Source organism: Astatotilapia calliptera, chromosome 7 (genome assembly GCF_900246225.1).
Source record: "Astatotilapia calliptera chromosome 7, fAstCal1.2, whole genome shotgun sequence".
NCBI classification, from domain to species: Eukaryota; Metazoa; Chordata; class Actinopteri; order Cichliformes; family Cichlidae; genus Astatotilapia; species Astatotilapia calliptera.
In genome coordinates this window covers 67,645,474-67,670,490 of record NC_039308.1, presented here as the reverse complement: position 1 = coordinate 67,670,490, position 25,017 = coordinate 67,645,474, and the positions used below count along the sequence as shown (strand labels likewise).

General features: G+C 47.6%; 1 protein-coding gene across 6 annotated transcripts in view; it reads right to left on the bottom strand.

Moving 5' to 3' along the window:
- Positions 1–25,017, bottom strand: part of znf423 (zinc finger protein 423) — a 129,571-nt gene that overhangs the window by 36,489 nt on the left and 68,065 nt on the right. For 3 of the 6 annotated variants that reach the window (XR_003272996.1, XR_003272998.1, XM_026176815.1), the window contains exons 17-19: positions 24,608–24,821; positions 23,414–23,498; positions 17,140–17,160 (exon numbers count right to left, since the gene is read on the bottom strand). Coding sequence is in view for 3 of the 6 variants with exons in the window: in XM_026176815.1 (XP_026032600.1) it covers positions 17,140–17,160; positions 23,414–23,498; positions 24,608–24,821 (320 nt within the window). In the remaining 3 variants the exon portion in view is untranslated. The remainder of the gene's footprint in view (positions 1–17,139; positions 17,161–23,413; positions 23,499–24,607; positions 24,822–25,017) is intronic. The other 3 variants (XR_003272997.1, XM_026176816.1, XM_026176817.1) reach the window with 1 other exon arrangement.

Genomic DNA, 25,017 nt, shown 5'->3' with positions numbered 1-25,017 from the left:
CACCACTCCGGCCATGTGAGAGCATCCAGTGCTGCAGCTGTACCGTCCTCTATGATTGGTACAGAATAACTCACTAATTAAAGCAGATAACTAATGTGTGCGATATTTTCAAACTACATTTAGCTGCCGAGTCCTGACCGAGTCAAATGTTAAATGAAGGCTTGTTCAAAGCGACTCCATTCCTACGTTGAAAGCAGAGTTACACCAAACGGCGTACAAAGAGATGATATGCAGCGCGGCTCGAGAGCCAGATCGTATTTTATAATGGTGTGAGGACACAGTGTGCCCGTGGACTCTGCGTGCTTCCTGTCCTGATCCGTCTCTCCCCCCTTTTCTGAGTTTTCCCTTTAATTTAAACGCCCTTTTCCTTAGCTGGGAAACGACACCTTTTTAAAAGGGCCAGATACAAAGAAACGAATACAAGCACGAGCGAAACGACAGAGGAAAGACATCCTAATGACCGGCTGACCCCTGATCTGTCGAAGCAAAAAAAGTGCAGCAATGAAAGTGTGTAGGAAGAAGTATGGCACAGTGAAAGGGACAGGAAAGGAGGACTGCGAGGAGGCGGGGGCAGATGTGATGGTTAGTGTGCATTTAACAATAACTGGGTGGAGAAGAAGGGAGGGGAGTTAGGGAAAAGTGAAAATCCAAAATAAATCCGGAACAAAAGAGCAAAGGATGAAAAACGGTTTCAATCAGCTACGTAGTTTACTGAAATCAGTCTTCAGTTCAGCAGTTAAAAGGCTGACGCAGCGTTTGACGAGTGTGAAGAAAGCGAGTCATACTATATAAGAACATCAGCACGATGCAAAAATGTAAATGCGAATGTGATGAGAGAGACGAGAGGACGCCGCGTAAGAGGAAGGACAGGCACATAAAACCATAATTTAACAAGAGAATAAATAGATGGAGACGTTATGGAGGGAGGGAGGAAGGACCAGAGGGGGACCTGATGAAGGGACGATGCGGGGGGCCGAGATCTAAGCCTTACCACTCCTCCCTACACTCCTACCTAGGAAAAGAGGGATTTGCTCTCCCTGGGAGGGATGGAGAGATGGAGGGAGGCGGGGGAGGAGAGACGAGGAGAACAGGAGGACCGCTGAGCGAGAGGGAGGGGGGTTATGGAGGGAGGATGGGGGATAAAGGCAAAACAGATCAAGAGGGAAAAAGAGGAAGATTTATCATAAAAATCCTTCTCTGGAAAAAATCCCCACCATCCTCTCCCAGTGACCGATGCTCAGGAGACGGTTTTACTGCAAAGCCCAGCATCGTTGGGTCCTCGCTCGCATAATGCAACATCTGTTGTCCAGTCAAAACAACTGAACCCTGAGCCCATGTCAGTAACCTCAGAATCACACGTAAACTCTCCTGAGAATAATAAAGTCCTGAATCCCAGAAATCACCTTAAACCAGTAAACTGAAGGATTTGTTTCCCTCTCACATCTTTCCAAAGTGATGAAAACTACCTGACACTAAACTCGATGGGCTGTTTGCGACGCATCACACTGCTCGCATCCTTGCCTCCCGTATCCAGCGTGTGACGCATGGGTTCCAACGGGCTCCAAAGCAAACATTAACCAGCTGCACCCCGCTGCAGCGAGCGTGTCGACGAGACACAAAGCACACGCGTACATAATCCGACTCACTTTACCAAACAAAGACGCTTCTGAAATTTAAAACAAACACATTTTGCACAAATTTCCTTAGGAAATCAGCGACGTGTGTTGTTGAAGGAACAGGTGAGGTCAGGTAAACTGGTCAAATATGAGGTAGCTGGGACTAACATGAACATCACACAGCACCTACTGTCCTGCTCGTTTCCCTCTAACATGCTGTCCATCTTTTTCCTTCCATTTAATCCAAATGTCTTTGGGAGATTTTGGATCCTTTGTTTTCTTGCATCATTACAGGAAGCTTTGTGTATTTTTGCTGCAAATGTATTTCAACCAGTTGTGCTTTTAAGTACCGAGTGAACTCTGTCAGCAGACCTTTCAAACTTTAAGTTGGCAGTCTGTTGCTTTGTCTACTCTCCACACTCCACGTGCGCAGACACGTTCCTTATGGGGAGATGATGCTGAAGTGCATTCTGGGAGAGGCTTGTTTATAATCCAGCAGCCGGCCTTCACAGCTGCCAGTCAGCTACACAACACACACGTGCACACACACATACAGAAGAAGGACTCCGTGTGTGTTTGAAAGAGGGACCCGAGTCGTGCAGCGCACAACTCGAACAAAGATTGACAAAAAAACAGCCCCCACCCCCACGTTTCTCGAGAAACATGTAAGAGTTTTTGCGATGCCCCGAGTGTCTCTCCATCCCTTCTCCCTCTCCCACTCTTGCTGTCGTTCCTTCCCAACTCAAAACTCAATTAGTAAATTAGTTCCAGCTCGCTAAGCGATAAACAGCAGCCTGGGAGCACGTAAACACACACTCCACACTCCATTAGGGCTCCACAAGCACCATATAACCCAAAAACCCTCAGTACACAGGTACACAAACTCACACACTCCCAAAGTAATTAATTTATCCACTCGCAAAGGAATCGACATGAACACAAAGCAGCACAATGCCCCCGTGTATGTGGTGCATTTGGCATTTACAGCAGACAAGTCTCCACGTAACAGACACTCAGTGCAGGCCGGGGATCGCCGCTGACGTGGAAAGAGAGCAAGGACGAGACAAGAGAAGACAGAGGCTGAAGAAATAACCATGGAGGAAGAGGCATTTAAAAAAAGGAAAGAAGAAGAAGCATCAGGTGCCTGTGACCCCCTCCCAGAGATGAGTGTTTGCAAATGTGTGCGTGCATTTGCATGCAGCCACACACACACAGCTCCAAAGTACAGCTGAGCTGGTTAAAAGCAAGCTTTCATGGCCTTTAAAAATTAAAACACACACTCGAGCTCAGTGGTGTATTTTGACAGTGTGTGATGACCGTGGGTAAAGCACTTAAGCTGCTGTAATTAGCCTGATCGCCGTGGCGACAGAAGATGCTTTCTTTCATCCCCTCACTTCAGAAACCGGCATGACACACCAAGACACACTGACACAAGAAACACACATGACTGAAATGTCTGTTAAGCCCAAGTACAGACTCACTGGGGAGGGCACGTTACACACTTACATACAAAAACTCATGCACGCACACACACACACACACACACACACGCACACACAGTATGTGGGGAAATCACAACAGTGACAAGCCGACAAAAAGCAGCTTGATCTTGGTTGTATACCAAAAGTTGGCCGCGTAAAACTGAAATACACGCCTCTCTGTGTCTACCATTGAAAGTCTCTTTGTCTGCCTCCCTGTGTGTGTGTGTGTGTGTGTGTGTGTGTGTGTGTGTGTGTGTGTGTGTGTGTGTAACTACTGGATTTAGACGTCTTTGATATGTTACAACTTTCTCAAAAATATTTTGAAGCTTATTAAGGAGAAGCAGTCGTTGATCAGGGTGCACGTCAGTCAGAGAAGTTTGGGTCTCTTTAAGCTAACTTGGTTAACGACGTTCTTCCAAACATGACATCAAGTAGTAAAATCTAGTAATGTGTGTTTGCATTTGAATCATTTTAACGATTCCAGTGTTTTTGTACGACTGCAGGGAAAACAAACGATTATGTAGATAAAATGAACATAAAGACAAACAGATTAAGGACAAAAAAGGGGAAAAAGGTGGAGAAGACAGCTAGAGGGAAAATGAAAGGAAAACAGAAAGGAGGGGGGCGGTGGAGCCGAGCCAGGGCTGAACAAAGAACTACAGTAACAGTGCACTGGCCTTACAACTGCTCTCTGCACACGCTCCCTGGGCTCTGGCTCTGAGTATGCAGTGTGTGTGCATGTGTCAGTCTGCTGCTGTGAGGGTTCCCATAGGTGCCCACCCTTTCAGCAGTTGGACGGCCAACTCATAAACCCTCCCGATTTGCAGCTCCTCCTGCAGAGAAGGGGGGCTGGGCTCAGAGGAGGAAGGAGGACGAAAACTGAGAAAGGGCAGCTGTGCCTCAGGTGGTGGGTAGGTTGTCCACTCCAGGCAGGTTTGGTGGCTGAACCTGAAGTTTCTCTAGATAACAAGCAGAGCGCAGCAGTGTGTGTGTGTGTGTGTGTGTGTGTGTGTGTGTTTGTGTGTGTGTGTGTGTGTGTGTGTGTGTGTGAGGCAGAAACACTTAAAAGCACTTTAACCACTAAGATGAAAAAGCACTCCATGGTGCAGTCCATTTACCTGAGAGGAATTTAAATGTGCAGCAGCAAATATTTCTGATGTTCATGTGTGTAGGTGGATACTTTGTGAACCGGATCATCTTATCAACAATAATCAGCAATAGTCAGCTGACACACGCACGCAGAGGAAGCCCCGCTGTTGTAATTAAAGGTGTCCTTGACAGCGAGACAGACCGCGTTCACACTCTTGGATGTTTGAACATCAGCACACCAACCGTACCTTTCCACATCAACAGTTTCATGGTCCATCTGGTGAGTACACACACACACACACACACACACACACACACACACACACACACACACACACACACACCGATGCCTGCTCTCTGTTTGACACAGGGTGCTAATAACTGACCAAAGGAGCTGATGAATGGCTGCACGTACAGACAAACCTCTTTATTCACAAACACAGATGCATCGAGCACACGATTCTGTGCGACTGAGGACACACAAAGACACACGTTTAACGCCGTCACTGCATCTCCTCTTCTTTGTTTCCCACTGTGAAAACCTCGGAAGCATCGTCTTCAGCAGTGGATGTGTTTGTGTTACAGGCCATGTCTGTACTTTAAGCTTAGTGTTACTGCAGCGCGCTGGGACTGCTGTGTGTACTTGATCTGTATGCATGGTGTGTGAGTCTGTGTCTCGAGCAGAGAGCGTGCGTGAGAGTGACAGACGGAGAAAACGAGAGGAAGAGAGTTGTGTGTGTGTTTGGTCCAGGTGCTGGGACCTGTGTGTGTCCCTGGGCAGGGAATGCAGGGATCCCTGGACTCTCCTCTGCTTCCTGCTAACGAGACACACACACAGCACGCCTTCACACTCCCGCACACACGTACGCGCCGCATCGATCAGGGCGAGGATGAGGGTCGCTCTGCGCCCCGTTAGCTAACCGCTAAGGACAGAGCGCCTCAGGGCACGCTGCCCCCCACCTACGCACGCACACACAAATACATACATGCAGATATCTCATCTGAATTCAGCCCCAGAGTCGGGCTGAAATGCGTCTCACATACTAAAAAGGCTTCACTGCTGGATTATGCACCATCTACAACACAACTGATGGTGGTGAACACTATACAGTGGCACGACAACAAATACAACCGAGTTGTAACCGAACGCCCCCGACAGCTCCACATCAAACACACATACATGGGCTTAGATTAATTACTCCTAACATCTGGTCTGAAGTCAGCCGTGTCTCGGGAGCATCGGTGGAAATGTGCGTGTCCGTGGATGTTTGCGTCACGGTCGCCGGTGTTGTGCGTTGTGCAGCGGTTTGCCTGAAAAGCCCTTTTAATCATCTTTCTTCCTAAATATGGAGGAAATATGTTTGTGTGTGTATTCCTGTGTCAACAGGCTCATCAAAGACACGAACGCTGCGCGGCAGTTTTTATGTATTCTGTAATGTCGCGTTTCATCCTGCAGAGAGGACGTGATTGGCCTTTAGGGACCGCACACACAAATGCACACACAGACACAGGCGGCATCATTAAAAACCATTTGCAGACATTACATTACAACATTAAGTGGCTAACGGCTACAGCAGCACCAGGGTATTAAACTTTATGATCATTATTACAGGAGATGATTGTTTGAACAATTAAAGACAGCAGGCAAGACGTAAAACAGTCAACTGCTGTACGATTACACGATTCACAGAAAAGAACAAATGCAGAGAGACGCGAGGACGTAGCGTTCATCAACACTGTTCGCACATCTCACATCGATACGTTTGATTACACTGTAACAACCTGCAGAGCAGCAGTAACGCTAGTAACGATGTAGCTAACCCGAACCGCTTGTTTCAAAACGTGACGGCGTGCTCTAAGAGGTATAATTAGAAACTACAGTAAAGGACACACAGGCACAAAAAATGTGCTGACCGAGGCAAATATCTGGGAGTAACATCTGGGTGAGTAAGCGGTTAGAGACACAGGGAGGAGAGGCTGACGCTCGCGCCGCTCTTCTTCTTCTGCTGTGGCCTGAAGAGCAGCAGGGAGGAGAGGACGATGGGGAAAGGCCGGTTACTTCTGTGATGCAGCGTATGCGTGTGTGCGTGCCTGTTTGTGTGTATGAATAATTCAGGTCCATGGAGAGGGCAGCCTGCTGCGGTAATGAGGAGGACACGCATTGATACCAAATATTGCTGGTGGGAAGCTATCGATCCAACAGCCATTTGTCCAAACTTTAGTCGGGGAGCCGGCGCTGTCTGCAGGCGCCGCAGTGACGGACGGACAGCTGGATAGGAGGACGCTGATAAGAGGAACAGTAATTACCTCCGAGTAGTAAAGATAAGATCACTGTGAGAAAACCTAAACTGTGTTTTTAAACTGCGCAGTCTTGAATCAGATGTTAAAGCTGGAAACACAACTCGCTGCGTTCCTCTACAGGAAGTCGGGACCACCGCGGCGTACATTAACGCTGCTCTTGCTCCGGATTCAATTTCCCTTTTGCAGATCTCTCTTCCTGCACTAACAATGTTCCCGGTTTGTAGATGTGCACATGCAGTACTCTCCAAAAGTCCAAATCCAGCCTTCCAGTTCAAAGGCGACCGAGGCGCCAGAGACTGCACCGTGCATTCATTTTTTATAATTGTGCTGGGCTCATACTCCATATAACACAGCACTATATAAACCTTATACTGTCTGACCGTGTAATAAAAGTATTACTGTGTGTCGTTTACCCCTAAAGCCCTGGCTGCTCCTGTTTGGCCCGCTGTGGAAACCAGGCGCTTCATGTAAGAGCTCACAATGAAAAAATACAAAATAACAAACTCCTTTGAACCTTCTCGCAAAAATTTCCCATCTCCTTGTGTACACATGGGCTTACACACACACACACACACACACACACACACACACACACACACACACACACACACACACACACACACACACACACACACACACACACACACACACACACACACACTCCCCCTTGGTTTCCTGGTGTCACAGTGTCAGATATTCCAGGTTAGAGAGAACACTGGGGAAATTACACTCCTACCTAGGCCTCTAGCGCTGTGAGCACGAGAGAAAGAGGGGAGGGGGGGAGAGAGTCCAGCGAATCTCATGGGTACACCTGTTACCTCAGGGAAGGTGGACAGACAATGAACAGAGGGAAGTAGTGATGGGGTTGGTGGGGAGGGATAGGATGATGGAGTGCAGGAGAGAGCGGGAGGGATTAAAGACAAAGAGGACAGAGAAACAGCAGCAAACCAAACCGGGCCGTTCAATCAGTCCCACAGCCTCTCATTATGCGAGTGGGGATTTCACATCACTGCATGTGAGATATTCTCTGCTTAGACGTATCACCGATTTAACCCACATATAGTGTCATCAATACCGATGGTAGAAAATGCATGTGTAGCCACATGTGTGTCGGCGAGGATGGAAGGTGCTGGAACATCGCTGCGTGTGCAGAAAAAGAACGTGTTGTTGTCAGTCTGTGCAGATGGACACGGCGGCAGAGCACGTCTGCTGTGTTTGCACAGACTCGGGTCTCCTGGTTTGAATCAGAGTATCAGACGACGTAGATAACGACGGCTAACCCGGCCGTGGACGCGTTGCAGATACTGTTTGTCTGCTTCGACAAACCACAGCAGATTTATTCTCCACATTCTGACTGAAGACTCAGGGCCACAAATGTGAGTGTAAAGGATTCAAGTGGTGACTTGTGCCGCCTGCAAAAACTACAAGAGTTTGTTTGTGTTTATCATGCACAGAGCACAAAGTTACTGATGATAAATCAGTCGTGTCTTCTTTGGTCAGGATTCCTGATGATGCAGCCATCTTTGTTCTTTAAATATCAGGAGTCACATGTTCTGCACTTGGACACGTTTGCGTGTCAAAAAGGCCTAAACAGTACAAATACGTAGGAAAAGCGGTAAGAGCGGCGATCTTTGCATCAGCGGGTTAAGGAATCATTCTGTGACTTTATTATTACGTGAGAGAAGGGGGCTCGCTGAAGGTTCTAGAAACAGTGCAATCAACAGGCTCAAGTGGCTTATTGTCTCAGTGACATACAGACAGAGTCAAAGCTTGTCACCTGATTGGTCTTTAGCAGCGATCTATGCGACTGATGCAGGTGCTTTATTGCGAGCTTCCCGCGGCACTAAAAGCTCCGATTGAAAGTGGAATGGCGGGAGGTGTTTCCAGACGCTTTTCACAAAGCTCAATTGCTTTTGGCTCTGCGGTTAGTCTGACACAAAGTGGCACCGGGACTCAAACCTACAGCCCCACTCTGAGCAGCCACAGCGGGCACTGCCAGGCCGCGCTCGCAAACACACACCCACACACGCTTCCACGCCGATCCTGCTATAAACACACACATGGTTACTACCAATCACACTGCACTCGCTCATTCACGCGCTTTTCCTGTCTTTTCCTGTCACACGCACACACGTACCCGCCCAGCCGCCCCGGACACGAGTTCTCTGACCCGAGCCGTCTCTCTACCTGTAACAGAGCAGTAATTACAACGTGACACCAGACAGACTACAAACAGCCCTGCAATTAATCCTGCGCAGAGCGGGGAAGGTGTCCGTCTCTACAGGTTTCCTGCAGATTCATGAATACAAAGAGTTTCTTACTGCCACAACTTTAGACCTGTGTGAGTAAGGCACACGCCCACAGTCCACGTTTTCTTTACCACAACGAGGTCCTAGTGGCGTGCTCGCTGCCTGCCACGTGACGGCTGAACGAGACTGGACATACAAGCAGGTTATATGTGAAACAGACGACTCAAAACACCGAGCGTGCAGGAGCAGGGCAGTTGCATCTAGGACACGCCCGACTCCTCAACTATAAAGAAAAAACATCTGGATAGCATCCAAAGGCACACACACACACACACACACACACACACACACACACACACACACACACACACACACACTCTAATGAAGCCCCGGTAGTGACGAAGAGCAGCAGGGAGCGGCGTGGATCGCCGAAGACAAGGGTGTGCGAGCTTTCGTCGCAGAGTGTGCGTATGTGTGTACGAGCATGTGCGTCTCCGGCGGGATAATTATGGCGCTCCTCAGCAGCTGAGCGTGCCAGATGTACTGGGAGAAGGAGAAGGAGGTGGTGGGGGAGGAGGACGAAGAGGAGGAGGAGGAGGCGCGGCGCAGAGCAGAGAGGGAGCCCAGCACCAGGAGCAATGCAGCAGGGACTATACAGAGTTTTATGTGAATACATTAGTGTGTGTGTGTGTGTGTGTGTGTGTGTGTGTGTGTGTGTGTGTGTGTTTGCGCGCTCATACCTGGGTATTCGTGTGTGTGTGTGCCTACATAGGAGAACGACTGTCTGTGCATACGTGTTTGTACGTACAAATATCAGGCGTGTGTGTGTGTGTGTGTGTGTGTGTGTGTGTGTGTGTGTGTGTGTGCGCGCGCGTGTGTGTGTTTGGCATGACCAATTCAGTTTCTTGCCATCCACCATTAGCAGGCTGGCTCTGTCACAAATGAGCGTCTCTCATCCAGCAGAGATAGGATGGAGAGAGACGGAGAGCGTGAGATGAGGAGCAGAGAGAACAAAGGGTCATAAAAGACCCCAAAAGTTCAAACTACAGTCACACAGATTTGCATAATGACCACAACTGCCATTGCAGTGTGTGCGCGGGGTCAGCGCGGCGTCTGATGTGTCCCTGTGATAGAGCGCTGCAGGTGAGATGCTGTGCAGACACACAAACACCAGAGGCCTGCAGAATACAGGAAATCAAGTGTGTTCTACCTGTGAACTGCTCCCACGTTTCATTATTTAAACACCTCGCGTGGGCGCTCTGTGTCGTCATCGCTGACGACAGTTTTCCAGATTAAACGAAGTATCAGAAAGATTTTTTAATCTCTGATAAAAATGGTGCCACATAAATAACATGCACACAGACTCCCCGGGCCTCGAAGCCATTGTTGCGACACTGACGGGACAAACGCATCTCTCATCACCGCTGCATAAAATAACACAACATTGTTAAGAAATATACTCTAAAACACTTCTTCAGTAAAGACTCAGAGAAGAGAAACACAGAGAACTTCTTGCTAGCAAGGGCAGCCTCCAGAACTGAGACTCGCCCTGAGAAACTGCCCCGGTCTTTATTTATACTTCAGTGTGTGTGTGTGTGTGTGTGTGTGTGTGTGTGTGTGTGTCTGTGTGTGTCTGTGTGTGTCTGTGTGTGTGTGTGTGTGTGTGTGTGTGTGTGGCCCCATAAACAACTTCCCTTAACCTGCTGGTCTGGAAAATCCAACAGTTCATCTGTATGTAAAGAAGCACTTAAACTAAAACTGACATAGCTGCGTTAATCCTGCCGTAAAACAATAAGACAAGGTACGAGCTCTCATGCTCCCAGGATGTGGGGGTGAACACCCTAGAATGTTACAGACCTCCTAGGATGAGACATTCTTTCAATATGCCACCAACTATATACTTCTACACACAAGTGATTACATGCAGCATTCTACCATATGCAAACTTATATCACTGAAAGATTATACTGACTACTAAATACAATTTTCCATTGACAAACATTTATACACCGTTGTGAAGCAGCATTGTGAACGCACGCACAGTGACGTGTGAGTGTGCTGAACGCTACAAAGACGGGCTGAAAAAGGAGGGCAGAAAGTAAGAGACTCCTCAGTGGCTGGCTTTGTCACCTCCTCACCCAGGAGGAGGGGAGCAAAGCACCTTGGGAAATTACTGAAAGCAGAATGCATTGATTTATCCAGGATGATGTGCATGCATGGCTGTTTGTGTGTTTTTGTCAGAAGGCCTTTGTACTGCAATAAAGAGAACAGCCTGGTCGACATCTGCTTAGAGCCGAAAGACGTATCACCCTTCCTCTCGTAGCCGTGCTCACTCCTGCCTGCTTCTGTGTAATTATGAGTCAAAGAAAACCCTCCAACCTCTCCCAGCGTGTCGCAGCATCCCACCTCCTGCTGTGCTGCTTTAAACCATCCTTTCTTCCTCTGCTGGAACACGAATCAACATAAAGCTGTGAAACCTATTTATTACTTATGATGGCCAGCAGCAGTGACCTCAACAGCCACTTTTTATGCTCTCAGAACACAGTTTTGCATATATTGAGCTTTCTCCGCCTCTGCCATCTCCAGCAGCTCTATAATCACATCACATTTCCTGAACATCCGGCTCGTACAGTGTGCACACCAACACAAAGACCATCACGTTCTTGTTCTAACATTTTGTTTTAAAAGCCTTCATGAGGTGGATCCAACCACAAGTATATAGAGTGCTGTGCAAAAGATGCTGTAAACAAAGAGCTTTCAGAAATATAAACGATTGTTTATTGGCCCCAAGTGTATTCTGCAGCAGGACAACGAGCCAAAGTCATGAAGAGCTATCTTCAGCGTGACGAACAAGAAGTGCTGCAGTGATGCTACGGCCCCCACAGAGCCCCGAGTGTGTCTGGGATTACATGAAGGACGCGAGGGAGCCGACATCCAAGATGTTTGGAACAACCCACCAGCTGAGCTCCTTCAAAACCTAGAAGAAGGCAAAGGGTGCTCACACAAATATGGATTTTTCTTTATTCTCTGCAGTTTGTTGATTGATGATAAGAATGATTAACACTTATCTCTTAAAGCATTGGTTGCTTTACAGCACCTGCCTAAAACCTCTGCACAGAGGTCGCTGTTCTTCTTTGTTCATGCAAACTTAACATCCTACCACAGCGTGGAAATGTGATCAAAGTTTAGACTTTGACTGCAACACCTCCACATGTTTGTAATATTCTGTCCTGCAGTTGCATCCAGGCTTCAGCTGGCCTCACATTCGACTCTAGATTACTCTGAGAGTTCACCACACTAGCACGCTTTACGGTCGGTATAACGTGCCGTGTCCGGTTTTCTCAGAGGTCTCGTGGTTTGTTCAAATGCAGCTTTGCAAACCACGAGCTGTGCCGCCATCTTCTTCTAGAGATAAGAGGCTTTGCTTCCAAATAAGCCGCACGTGTTCATTCTTTTGATAACGGCACTGTGGTGAACTTTCTCTGAGCACTGGGCAGGCTGGCCCCGGGCTGATGGGACTATGGACCTGAGTTAACACATACTTGAATGTCCCATTTACTGATGGTCACTTAATTAAGTGCATTGATTAAAAGCACCTGACTGATACTTAGCATCTTAGCTTCTATGGACTTCTTCACAGGAGTGCATGGACCCAACCCCGAGTGGCCGTTCAGGGAATTGTAGTTTTTGGCACGCCCATGCTGATAACTAAACATTTGTTTGACCTGTAACACTGTCAGGAGATCAGCTGCTCCATGATGCACTTAGAAGTTTAGTAAAATATATGAGCAGACTAAATTCTCAGTTTTTAAATAAACCATTTGTGACATATTTGGAAAATATTAGTATTAAAAATTAAACGTAAATCTTGTAACAGTGGTTTTTGCAGCTACATGAAGATACCCGGTGTCATCGACCTCGACTCGCGTGCTTTTCTCCACAATCAGTACAGAAGCATGCAGTACAACCACAGACGGAGTCAACTACAGCAAAACTACATCTATCAGCTGCTTACAATGCAGCTGCATTAATAACATACGAAACTCCCACAGTGGACTGACACGTGTGTGTGTGTGTGTGTCTGTGTGTGTGTGTGTCTGTCTGGCACCATCCTCCTCTATCTCTGCTGGTTCAAACAAGGCGAGCAAGGTGACCCTGAATCGCAGGCTGTGTGTGTGTGTGTGTGTGTGTGTGTGTGTGTGTGTGTGTGTGTGTGTGTGTGTGTGTGTGTGCATGCGTGTACAGTCCCAGTAATTAACACCAGCCACTAATGAAGTCCAGCTGCTCGGCAAGACGACCGAGTGTGAGCCAAACTCTGCCAGAAACCGCTCTCATCCTCTCCGTCTCTCTGCTCGCGTCTCCGGCTTTAGTCATCCACCCTTCCACGCCTCCACCTTCTCTACATTTCATTTCATATTGATCTGCGTTGCCTCCAAGTCTTCTGCAGTTTCTGTGTCTGCACCTGCACGTTTCCTCTCCTGCGGTGTTCCATCAGTACGAATCTCACTTTATTGATCTTTAATCACCACTATTTTTGTCACTGTGGCAGTTTGTGCTCTCACACTCTGCTGTGCTCTCCTTCTTGTGCCATTACATGATGCTTCTTTCAGTTTTGTTCTATATTTAGCACAGTGCTACTTTTTATTCTGTATAGATTTAAATGAAACGTGATTTGTTTTTAGATTCAGGGACGAACCAACGAACTGTTGCCTTATTTCCACTGTTTCAGGTAGAAATATCATCTCCATGACCACAGGGTGACTGCGATGTGTTTGCAGAGGAACAGCCATCAAGGTATCGTCATCAGGTTCAAGAGCAGCCCAGGAGAACATAGTGATGATCTCTAGTCTCAAACTCATTCGTCTGTACAAATTTACATCCTGAGAAGTTCTCACACGATTTGTTAGATTTCCACACTTCAAACCCAGATGGACTAAACACAAAAAACACAAATGTTTTTCTTAGAGAAGAAAAGGAGGCGCTAACATCTGTGTGTCCTTCTCAACCCCAAAGTGTGACAATGTGAGAAGTTACATGTGTAAAACAACAGGAAAATAACGAGCTAGATTATATTATCCATCTGATAATCCACCACTGGACTTTCGACAGCTCTGTAGATGTTTCTGTAAATTGTTTTTCAACCGTTCTGCGTGGATCACAAGCAGTTTATCTGAATATATTCCTGAAACATGTAAGTGCCGCTGATGGGGTCAAAATAGGCTGAGGATCAGAAACCCATCAGTCCTGAAAACAGCAACAATCTGAGTGTAACTGTACAAGAATATCTTTATTCACTCAGGTCATGTTTTAAACAGCAGACAGGTCAGCCCCCCAGACGGGCTTGAAAAGGAAACATCACCAATAAACATGACTGAAGTTCACACAGTCTGCGTCTCTGTCGTACACCGAGCACGGCGTCGTCGTGCTGCACGCCGCACGCTGTAGTAAAGCCTCCTCAGTGCAGCCCATTTAAAGGCTAAACCTTATTGCATTACTGCACAGGCCTAGCAAACGCACACTCAGTCGCTACCAGCTGTGACAGATGTGCCTGTCACAGGAGAAAATGAATTCAGAATAGTTAGTGAATTAAGCAGGGAGTTAATTGTTGCTTGGCCTCTGTTTATGAAGCGCATAAAGGCAAAGCGCCTTGTTTGTCTTGTGACAATTAGCCAGCACGGTGTGTGTGTGTGTGTGTGTGTGTGTGTGTGTGTGTGTGTGTGTGTGTGTGTGTGTGTGTGTGTGTGTGTGTGTGTGTGTAAAATGGTCCTGTTGTCTTTAGCAGCTGGTGCAGCCACACCTGGACAGCTTGAGAAGGAAAAAGAGGGGGGGGGATGTAAAGGGGGCTGCAGGTAGAGATGCTGTACATCAGCCTGTGCTCAGCCACAGATGCAGCACACGGTGAGAGAGACGTCGCCCATGCAAAGCAGGAAACTTCTATATGTGAGGTAAGAAAGCTGAAGCTGCATATACACATATCCTCGCGAGCAGAGCACACACACTCATTATTTTGTGTTGTGATAGCTATCCTGGTTGGGTCTCTCCCAGACTATTTGTCAGTGTGTCCTATTAGGTTTCCAAACAGCTTGTAATGACTGGTAATAAACAGCAGAAGAAGAAGAAGGTAAATCAAGCGAGAAGACGACAAAATGAGCTCTCCAGGGGACGGCTGTGCTCCCAGCCTCCAGAACACTCACACACACGCAGAAATACACCAACAATCCTGTCGACGTATTCATGCAGTCAATAAAAGCGACAGTGGCAGGTTATGGGCGCTAACAAAGAGCAAACGTGTCACTGTAACAGAGTCAGAGCAGTTAGAGGAAATGTGCGACTGAGTAGATAAAACTGCACGCTAGCAACACGTTAGCTTACGGCCAGGAAGTTGTGACTGTTACATAAAAACGTACATTTTAAATAAACTAAATCCACAAATGAAAGAATCTGATTTGGTCAAAACTAACACTCGGTTCGTCTCTCCTCCCATCCTCCTTCATCCAGCCCTCTGCGGTCCCCTCGCTCTCTCCCGCTCTTCGTTCCCTTGTCCCTTCATCATCACTCCCTTCCTCCCTCTGGTGTCACAGCTCACTGGCTCCAGGTGGTGAGGGAGGAAGGGAGGAAGGGATGTAGGGAAGGATGGATGGAGGAGGAACTGAAGGCAGGAGGAGGGGTTTCTGTCATCTGTCCCTATGTTGATGCCACCACGATGAAGAGCGACATGCTGCTCGGCGTTTGCTGTTTCATTTCTTTCATGTAATCTCGAGATAAACCAACTCCTTGGTCAAATTCTGTGAAACAGCCGCTTTATCCTGTCCTACATTCACTTAGACATAAATATTCCAACATGACGCTCACGTGTTTGTAAACTAGAAGCTGTGTTTAAGCAGTAAAAGCAGTATTAACGGTGTTATAGCAGCTCTACTGACGGCAGAGGGCCAGGTGTGTGTGAGCAGTTTGCTCACACACACCTGGAGTGAAGGAGTTTAAGTAGCTTTTACTACTTCACAGCACCAACTCTCGTCGTTGGTGATACAACTGATCACAAGCCAGACAACGAGACCGTTTTTCCTCTGACAGGCCGTCCGCTTCCTTCAAGGCGCGAAAAGAAGTAACAACGTCCAAATCAGGATTTAGCATGTGTGAAACTCCAAGATGAGTTTGGACGCCTCCTCACTGAGCACACAGCGATGCACTTTCTTCAGCTCAGATGCTGGTTATTCAGCAACGACAGCAGCCGGAGCAGTCTGCATCTTATTAGTGCAGGTGCAGCAGGGCAGAAGAGAACAGCAACGCTGCTAGCCTGTGGCAAAGACGCTCACACACACACACACACACACACACACACACACACACACACACACACACACACACGAGTGAGCCCTCAACCACATTATCCACCTCCATTGACTCTAAAAGCTTCTTACTCGCCTCATTAAGTCTTCAGTGACACAAAGTAACCACACCAGACCCGCGCAGCACCACACACACACGTACAGATAGGTGTGTGTGTGTCTGCACACTGGTGTTAAAGGGGGGGGGGGGCTTAGAAATGTTTGTACAGACACACATCGGCTCAGCCGCAGCCCGTGGGACGGCTGCTTAGACATTACTAGTCAAGCGCGTCGCAGATTTGACTGCAGGCTAACAGACAGGTTGAATGCAGGTTTGAAATGCCAAATAAATGCAACCTCCAGGTAGAAAATAAAAGCAAGCCAGTATTATTTAATGCCCTGGTTCACACAGGGCTTCATAAACTATTTATGGTCTTCACCCAAAGTCACCATCAAATTTAAAAGGTGAGCGCGCTGGTGCTTTAACTGAAATGTGCCCAGCTTCATTCAGGGAGCTTTAAGATGCTGTTGCAGGGGCAGCGATGGCCACGTGTGCATCTGACCAGCTACAAAGTTCATCAGAAATGTAAAGGATGTAAATAAGGGGAGCTGCAGTTATTATGGTGCATTGATGTAAATAGGTAAGTAAAGCTCATGCTGAGGACACATCATTAGCCACCGCACTCCACAGGGAACACTTAGATCCAGGTGAGTGGCCACTCGATACCTCCAAGGCATCTGTGTGCGCGTGTGGTGTGTATGAGGTAGGGAGGACAATGAAGCATGCAGCTAGCAGTGGGGATTGGGGTGAATGAAGATCTGAGGTGAGGTAACTATGCAAAGATTCAGCCTCACTGTGTTATTACGCACACTGACTCCTGCGCTGCACCTTTATTTTCCACATCATGCACTGTGACTGTGTTCTACCCCTGAACTCAGTAACACAAGAAAAAAGCTCATGAATACTGATACTAGTCTGTATGTTCAAAAGCAGTAAAATGTTCATGATGATGGGCAGGCAGTGGGACAGCGTAATGCTGCCTTGCTCATAGTGGGAGACAGAAAGGGGACAAACCTTGCCGACAGGCGGGCTCTTCTACAGGCCATCCGTTTGGCAGGTGGGGATGAGGAGAGAATGGGCACAATTAGTTATCTGTACTGTGAACGTGCAGCGTGTGGGGAGGAGGCAAACGCAGTGTTAAAGGTAAAGGAGCTCGCTGTCATCAACAAATACTGAGTGAACCTCATCGTCCCACAGAAAACATCAGCGACACTGAAACTCTTTCAGAACAGCTGCTGCAGACTGATGTGAGGAAATCTGTCAGATACTTTTAACGCTCTGATCGCCTCCAGTAAATATGACACGGGAGCGTAGCTAAGGCTTAAAGCTGACCTACAGAGATGCACAGGAACAAACTGATGCAGGCGAGTCGAGGAAGACAAAGGTCTGAGACGAAGACAGCAAGGACACTTAGCTGCATCAAAGTGAGCATTATAACCAGTATGCTAATTGGAGACTGGTCCCTGATTAGTACCAATGGAAAGGGCTGACAACATGCTGCGTGTGTGTGTGCGCTGTCTGTGTGTGTGTGTCTGTGTGTGTGTCTGAGAAAGTGAGGCCTCATGCTGTGAAATCTAGACTGAGGTGATTAGTAAAGCATTAGTGGCTGCATGCAACACTCAGAACACGCTGTCAAGGACCTTATTTACACGTGTGTGTGTGTGTGTGTGTGTGTGTGTGTGTGTGTGTGTGTGTGTGTGTGTGTGTGCGTGCGTGCGTGCGTGCGTGCGTGCGTGCGTGCGTGCGTGTGTGTAGGGAGGGGTCTTTTAAAGGTATAATACATCATTTCAAAATGAGCGGTCTGCTCTAAACCACAAAACGGGGACAACACGTGTATGCTCCTTTATTCTGTGAAAACAAAATGGATTTGCACACACACACACACAGAGACACACACACACACACACACACACACACACACACACACACACACACACACACACACACACACACAGAGACACACACACACACACACACACACACACACACACACACACACACACCACACACAGAGACACACACACACACACACACACACACACACACACACACACACACACCACAGACACACACACACACACAACACACAGACACACACACACACACACAGAGACACAACACACACACACACACACACACACACACACAACACACACCAGACACCACACACACACACACAGAGACACACACACACACACACACACACACACACACACACCGGCTCTTGTCTTCACCTCACACTATCACACAGGGAGGGAAGTTCTTCATGATGTGCAGCTGCACAGCAGAAAACAATACAGTCTGCCAAAAGTCGCTGCGCTGCAGTCCAAGGAGACACACACACACACACACACACACACACACACACACAATGAGAAGGAGGCAGAGGAGGCGACAGAAAGACGAAGACAAGCGAGTGAGCCACACATTAGAGGAGCTGCTCCGATGTCGCTCTTGGTCTTGGTGGCTGGGAGCAGAACGGGCTCATCGAACAGAATAAACAGGCCTCCTGTCAGCGCGGAGCTCACTGCGAGCGCAGAGATTATTCCTCCGTTTCAGCTCCTCCACCACTCTGAGCTCTGCCTCCCTCTATCTGGGTTTTTCGTCATCTTGTCCTAACCCCCTCGTGTCGTCTCCTCGCGTGTCCGAAACACAAGAACATACTTTTACGTGCTCGCCTCCTCTCCACCTGCTCAGAAATATTGGAGACTAGAAAAGCTGCACACACTGCTCTGTGATCACACACACACACACACACACACACAGGTGGGATCTGCCCTTACTGTGCATGAAAAACCTGCAACAGCAGACGTTTGTAGTCTTGCAGGAGCACGTTACAGAGACGGAGGCCGTGCCGGTTCTCATCTCAAAGACGATTGAACCGTCTGTCCTCGGTTATATAAAACGCACAGATTGTCCAATGTTAATTATTAAACCAGATGTAAACACATTATTCTTTGCTTTCTTTAGTATATAGTGTCCTGGCCCTTAGGCTGCTGTCTCACACACACAACAGTCTCCAATGGCAGCTTTGTACCAGAGGCAGAAATGGATAGCTCAATTTCTTTCTCTCCATCGCTCCTCAGTGTGTGGGAGATGGACTGAGGCTGTGTGTGAATGTGTCCATGTGTGTCTTTAAACAGTGTGAAGTGTGGGCATTTCCACTCCACCACACTATTATTCTGTGTTGAGTAGCTGCATAAAGCACTTTCACTGGTCCAGCCTTACAGCCGGCCTCGCAGGTTAATGCAGCGTTGCTGTAATGCTCATGCGAGCAGCCACAGGGGCGATCCCTGTCACGTTTCCTCGCTGTAAACTAGATATCTGCTCACAATTTCCTCTTGGTTTTCAGATGAGTCGTATCAGTAAATAATAACATCATCGTGCGGCAGAAACCATCGTGCTGCTGCACGAGGACACCTCGTAAGAGTCCGCACGGATTCAGTAAAACCAGGATGGAAGGAAATTAAACTGTTCATTTCTTTTAGCCCCCTGCATCCTTCTTGAATGATCTCTCCTTCCCTCCTAGAGCGCCTCTGTTTCCTCCTCCCTCCCGCTCTGCCTCCAGAGCAGGGCACTGACCACATGGTGTTTTAATTAACGTTGTGCAGTGCAAGAGCCGAGGCTGGCGCGAACACACACAGGGCGTGACTGCACCATCACAGTGAAGCTGAACGTTTGGGCTGAGAGCTGTAATATTAAGTGTTGCAGACAGGCCGGCATGTGGCAGTGATCTCAGGTTTAGCATCATTACTAATGTACGTGAATAATCCGGTGATGTCTTTATGAAGACCCGCCTTTAAACCAGTCATTTAGAAACAACCCGCCGTCGAGTCGACATCAAAAAACTCGTCTTTGAAAGCTCTTTGTAAAAACCAGAGAACATAACCCGATATAGATCTGTTCTAATATAATCAATAATCTTTCTCTGAACAGCAGCACGCTGACCAGTCTGACCTGATGGGCACGACGAGATGAACACCGACATGTTTCCTGAATCTGTCTAAAAACGTCTTAATGTGAAAAAGTGTTTTTAATGAAATGAAGAAAAGATTTTGTAGCAACAAAATAAACTGATTCTGTTCATCTGGACGTCATCATCTCGATTATTTGATGATATTTATTTAACAATAACAATGTGTTGAATAATGACTTTAAAGATTGCACTATTTTATATTATTTTTTGACAAATACTGATAACAGTGCAAATGTTTGCAGTATAAGAAATAAATGAAAAATGTAAACATCTGTGTTTAGTGAGCTTTGCAGTGTTGCTCTGTGGTGCAGCTACACTGTAGCAAAGTTTACACACTGTGTCTACTTGATCCACGTCTGACTGAACCCATAATGTTTCCACACCACTGAAGTTTTTTCCCTCTTTTCAACCAACAGCAGTCACTCTCCTCTCCAAATAACTTCTGCTCAGCTTTCCGAGCTTCCCTCGGGTCCTCTTAATTGTTGTGACACGTGTTCGAAACGCAGAGAGGTGCGCTCGATTTGCCACACGGAGCAGCGCGAGAGTAAAGTACGAGGGAGGGGCTAATAATCGGCTCAGTCATTTTTAATGATCGTTGAAAGCCCAGATCGTGATCGAGATTAAAATTCGATTAATTGAGCAGCCCTACCTTAAGCACCAGTGTTGTTTTTCAGTAAAGTGAGGGGTAAATATGTCACCTGAGCTGTTTTTGGGCCCAAACACGAGCGGCGCGTTCCTGCTTGTAAATATTTTCCTCGGAGCTGCAGGGATTCCTCTCTAGACTTCCCACGTTGACCCTCTGTCTGCCTGTGTGCTGTGTCTCTTTCTCTTCCTGACAGCGTAATTAACAGGACCGTGGGGTGCACCGTGTATTACCCACGGAGCGATGTGACAATCACATTACTGGACTGAGTTAGCCGGTAGGAGCTGGCCTCCTCCCTTCAAGCAGTCAGAACTGTCAACGTAAAAACACTGAATCACAGTTTCACTCGGACGTTACATTGTTGGACTTGTGTTTCTGTGACACGCAGACGTGCAGCAGACTGAGGCGGCCGAGCTGCGTGACAATCTGAGGCGAGCGCACTTACAAGTGTCGGAGTTCCTGAATGTGAGAGCTGATTATCGAGGGCGCCTGATACGACCGTTGAACAGGCGCTAACACTCACCAAGTGACACAGTCAGTCGCTGCTGCCCCCTAATCGTGCACGTCCACAGGCTGAGCACGTGCACGAGCGTAGCCGTCAGAATCAGAGCGTCAGGCCATAAACTCACAACATTCAAACAGCACAACTTAAACTCGAAACGTCCCACCTGTGACACACTGAGCGGGGACAACAGGAAACAAAGTGACACGAACCTGTGTGATGAAGGAAAATGTAGACACTTTAACAGGGGGAACAATCCTTTTACATCAACACGTTACAGCCGAGCAGCTCTGGCCACTCACCACCTGCATTCATCTCCGTTTCATTTATTACTGTAAACTCGTTAGTGCCGCGGCGACCGAGAGAAGGAAACGATCTGCGGTGGAGACGAGGAAGACGATGCGTGAAACGGAGCATCTGCTCATTTTCTTTTCATCGGCGCTTTCAGACTAAATAAGATCTTCGTTGAAGAGTGGGGGAGGAAAGGGCTGCGGGAAATGTAAGAGGAACTGGGCAAGCTCTTAAAAATAATCTGCCTCAATTTCATAATTAATCTGCGCTAGGTTTTCACACAATTAGCACGTTAATTAACCCAAAACTGCCACCACTGTGCAGGGATGTGTGCGTGCCTACGCTGCAGAGAGAACGACGAGTTAGACGTCAGACTGAGTGGAAGATCAAGGCGGAGGAAAGTGGCGAGCACTGGGTGAAGGACAAAGGTGAGGAGGTGAGGGGGGAACGAGAGAGGAACACGGGGGAGGAGGAGGAGGGCCAGGATAACGGTCATGTGGTGAAGAGCGAAGAAGACGGACGGCAGGTAGAAGACACGGACGCTTCCTCCATACCTGCTTCATGCCCTGGAGGACGGGGCTGTGGCCCCCCCACACCCTCTAGCAGATCATTACATGAAGGAACCTTTAAAAACAAGCGCGTCCATGCTCACAGGTGTACACACGGGTGATCACACCCACAAACTACACCCTTTTTGGCTCCTACCTCAAAGCACACTGTGTGCTGTTGATCTTATGTGCTGCACAATAATGTTTAACATTTAGTATTTACTGTCATATTCCCATATATCATTGTGATGTTGTTTATTCTATTACTCTTGTTCTCTTCTGCTTGCTTTCTTTTTTCTTTCTCAGCAGGTGATCCAGGTGATTGATATATGCATTTTTTTTTCTGCCCGTTCTGTTGGTTTTTGTCTTTTGCCCTTCTCCCCCGTCCCTCTTCTCAGCTGTTTCTCTTCCCCTCTTTCTTTCTCCCCTTCTTTCCCCCAGTCAAGTCTGTCCCGTATTCAGTAAGTGAAAATAAAATAAACAATAAAAGGTGAATCAAATGGACCATTACGGCAAGGCTGGGATGGTCAGTTTGGTAAAGTAAATCCGTTGGGCATCTTTCTTTGCCTTTAGACAACAATTCTGATGCAAAAGAGCCAAACGGGACAGGCCAAAAAAAAGAAAGAAAACACGGACGCTGCAGCTGTGGCAGGTGTTTGATAGCAAGTGGGGGCGGGGCCACACACTAGGGAGTGAAGTAAAAGTTATTCCAGCTGTGCTGATGTTTGGAGCCTCTCTTCTCCAGACGCCACACACACACACTCAGGTCTGGCGAGGGGCTGCAGATCAACCCACAGGTCCACCTCGTTAATCTCCATGACGACAGAGATGCTAAGGCAGCAAATTAGCAGAAAGGGGAGAAAACGGGAATCTCACAAAAGAGTCAGGTCTTAAACACACACACCGTCGACCTTTGCTCCCCTGTGATGATAATGGAATTAAATGAAAAAACTCAGCGGCGCTGCAGCAGCGCGCTCGTGCAGACAAACATGGATTTACTGTGCAGCGTGTTCGTTTGTGTCATCCTGTCCAAACCTAAAAGCATCACCTGCGACCTGCATCATCATATAAAGGTTTAGACACTCGTATTACGTTTGAGTCAGCTGTAAGATTACGATGATTCTCCAACGTTTGATCTGTAGTCGTGGCTGCTCCTCACAGCCCACCAGACAAAAAGGTCTTTGTTTCACCGTCTGTCTCACCTCTGTGTTCATGTGAGTGCATGCTTGTGCTTTCATGCTTCCAGAGTGCCATCACACATTCACAATGGCTGGGTTCACACCAAACTCTGAAGTCACGCACACGGAAAAGAAAAGCACCTCACTCACCGATCATGTGATTGGCAACGTGAATCTGGATCTCTCTTTCTGTCTCGAACGTCATTTGGCATTTAATACACTGGTAGGTCTTTTTCTATAACAGAAGGAACACAGGAGACTGGTCAGTGCAATAAAGCTAATGAGAAACAGGCTTACATGTTAGCACATCAGACACACACAGACAGACTGCACAGGAATGAAAGAATTATTAGTGCAGTGAAAGCTACCAGAGAAAAGTGGAAAAGGCTAAAAATAAAACTGCACTTTTCCGCACTTGCAGTCATCCCTGCACATATGAGACATTTCAACCTCACAAATTCTTGCACTGAAAGTCCAAGTCTTTGGAGGGTTGGGAAAGGAAGAGAAGGTATGCAGCTACACAAACACCAAAGCTGGATCGAAAGTGAGAGAAGCAAATGAAAAAAGGAGGGTGTGAACGCGAACGAGATGAAGGGAAGAAGCGATGAAAGAGAAGGAAAAAAGGACAAAGGAGAGAGAGAAGGAGCTACAGAGAGAGGAACCAGAGGCTCTGCTTATCCATTCATAGCACAGAGTGATCACTCATGCACAAACACATACAAAATACACAAAGGCCCCACTTCCACTGTGTCTCTGCTGCTTCAGCCTGCTAGGATGACTACACACACACACACACACACACACACACACACACACACACAAATCCTACTTTGTCTGCTTTGTGCTGTTAGACTAAGCAGAAACAAAGGTGCAGGTAAGACAGAGGGTCCCTGGGAACTGTCTCTCAACACACACGTGCTCGCTTGCAAGTACACACACTCTCACACACTCAGTCACACACACTCTCACACACTCAGTCACACACACTCTCACACACTCAGTCACACACAGACACGCGGCAGGTCCCGGGGAGCCTGACTGTCAATATCAAGTAGAGCGAACAGCTCCCACAATGCCTCAGCACGCCCCAGCCGCAGGACCCAGTGGGCTCAGCTGACACACACCCACGTACGTGTGGAAGCTGCAGACTTATACACAACCTCGTGCACACACAGAGTTCAGGAGCGTCGTTTGCAACCTTGGAAATGGAAACACTGGCCTCTATCACTCTGCTGGATCACACCAAGAGCTTTTATACATTTGACCTTTCTGTGCGTAGCTGCCTCCTTCTCTTTTGCAGACACCGTTATTTTTATGGAAACGTGCCCTCTCACTGTTTCTCACCTTAGGAGCAGGTGAAACCTCGGCCTTCTTTCCTGCTGCGCTGGTTTCAGGACTGATCTCCGGATGATCCGTCTGGACGTGGTTCTCCAAGTCCTCCAGGCTTTCAAACTTCACCCCGCACTCTGGACACCTCAGCCCAGCCGCGGCCTTCTCCGCCTGCGCGTCCCCGGGCGTGACGGCTCCTCCCTGGCTGGGACTCTGGCCGTTCGTGCCCCTGATGTGATTTGAGCATTTGATTTGTTTTAGCTGATTTCAGTGATTCTAACTGATGCTAAACAAAAAGGATTTCTTCACTAACTTTGGTAGTTTTAGGAAGTATCTGTGCAGTTTGTGACAGCTGGAGCAGAAAATCTGAATAAACTGGGCAGGTTTTTGAAAGATATTTCAAATATTCATATACTTTTCATAAG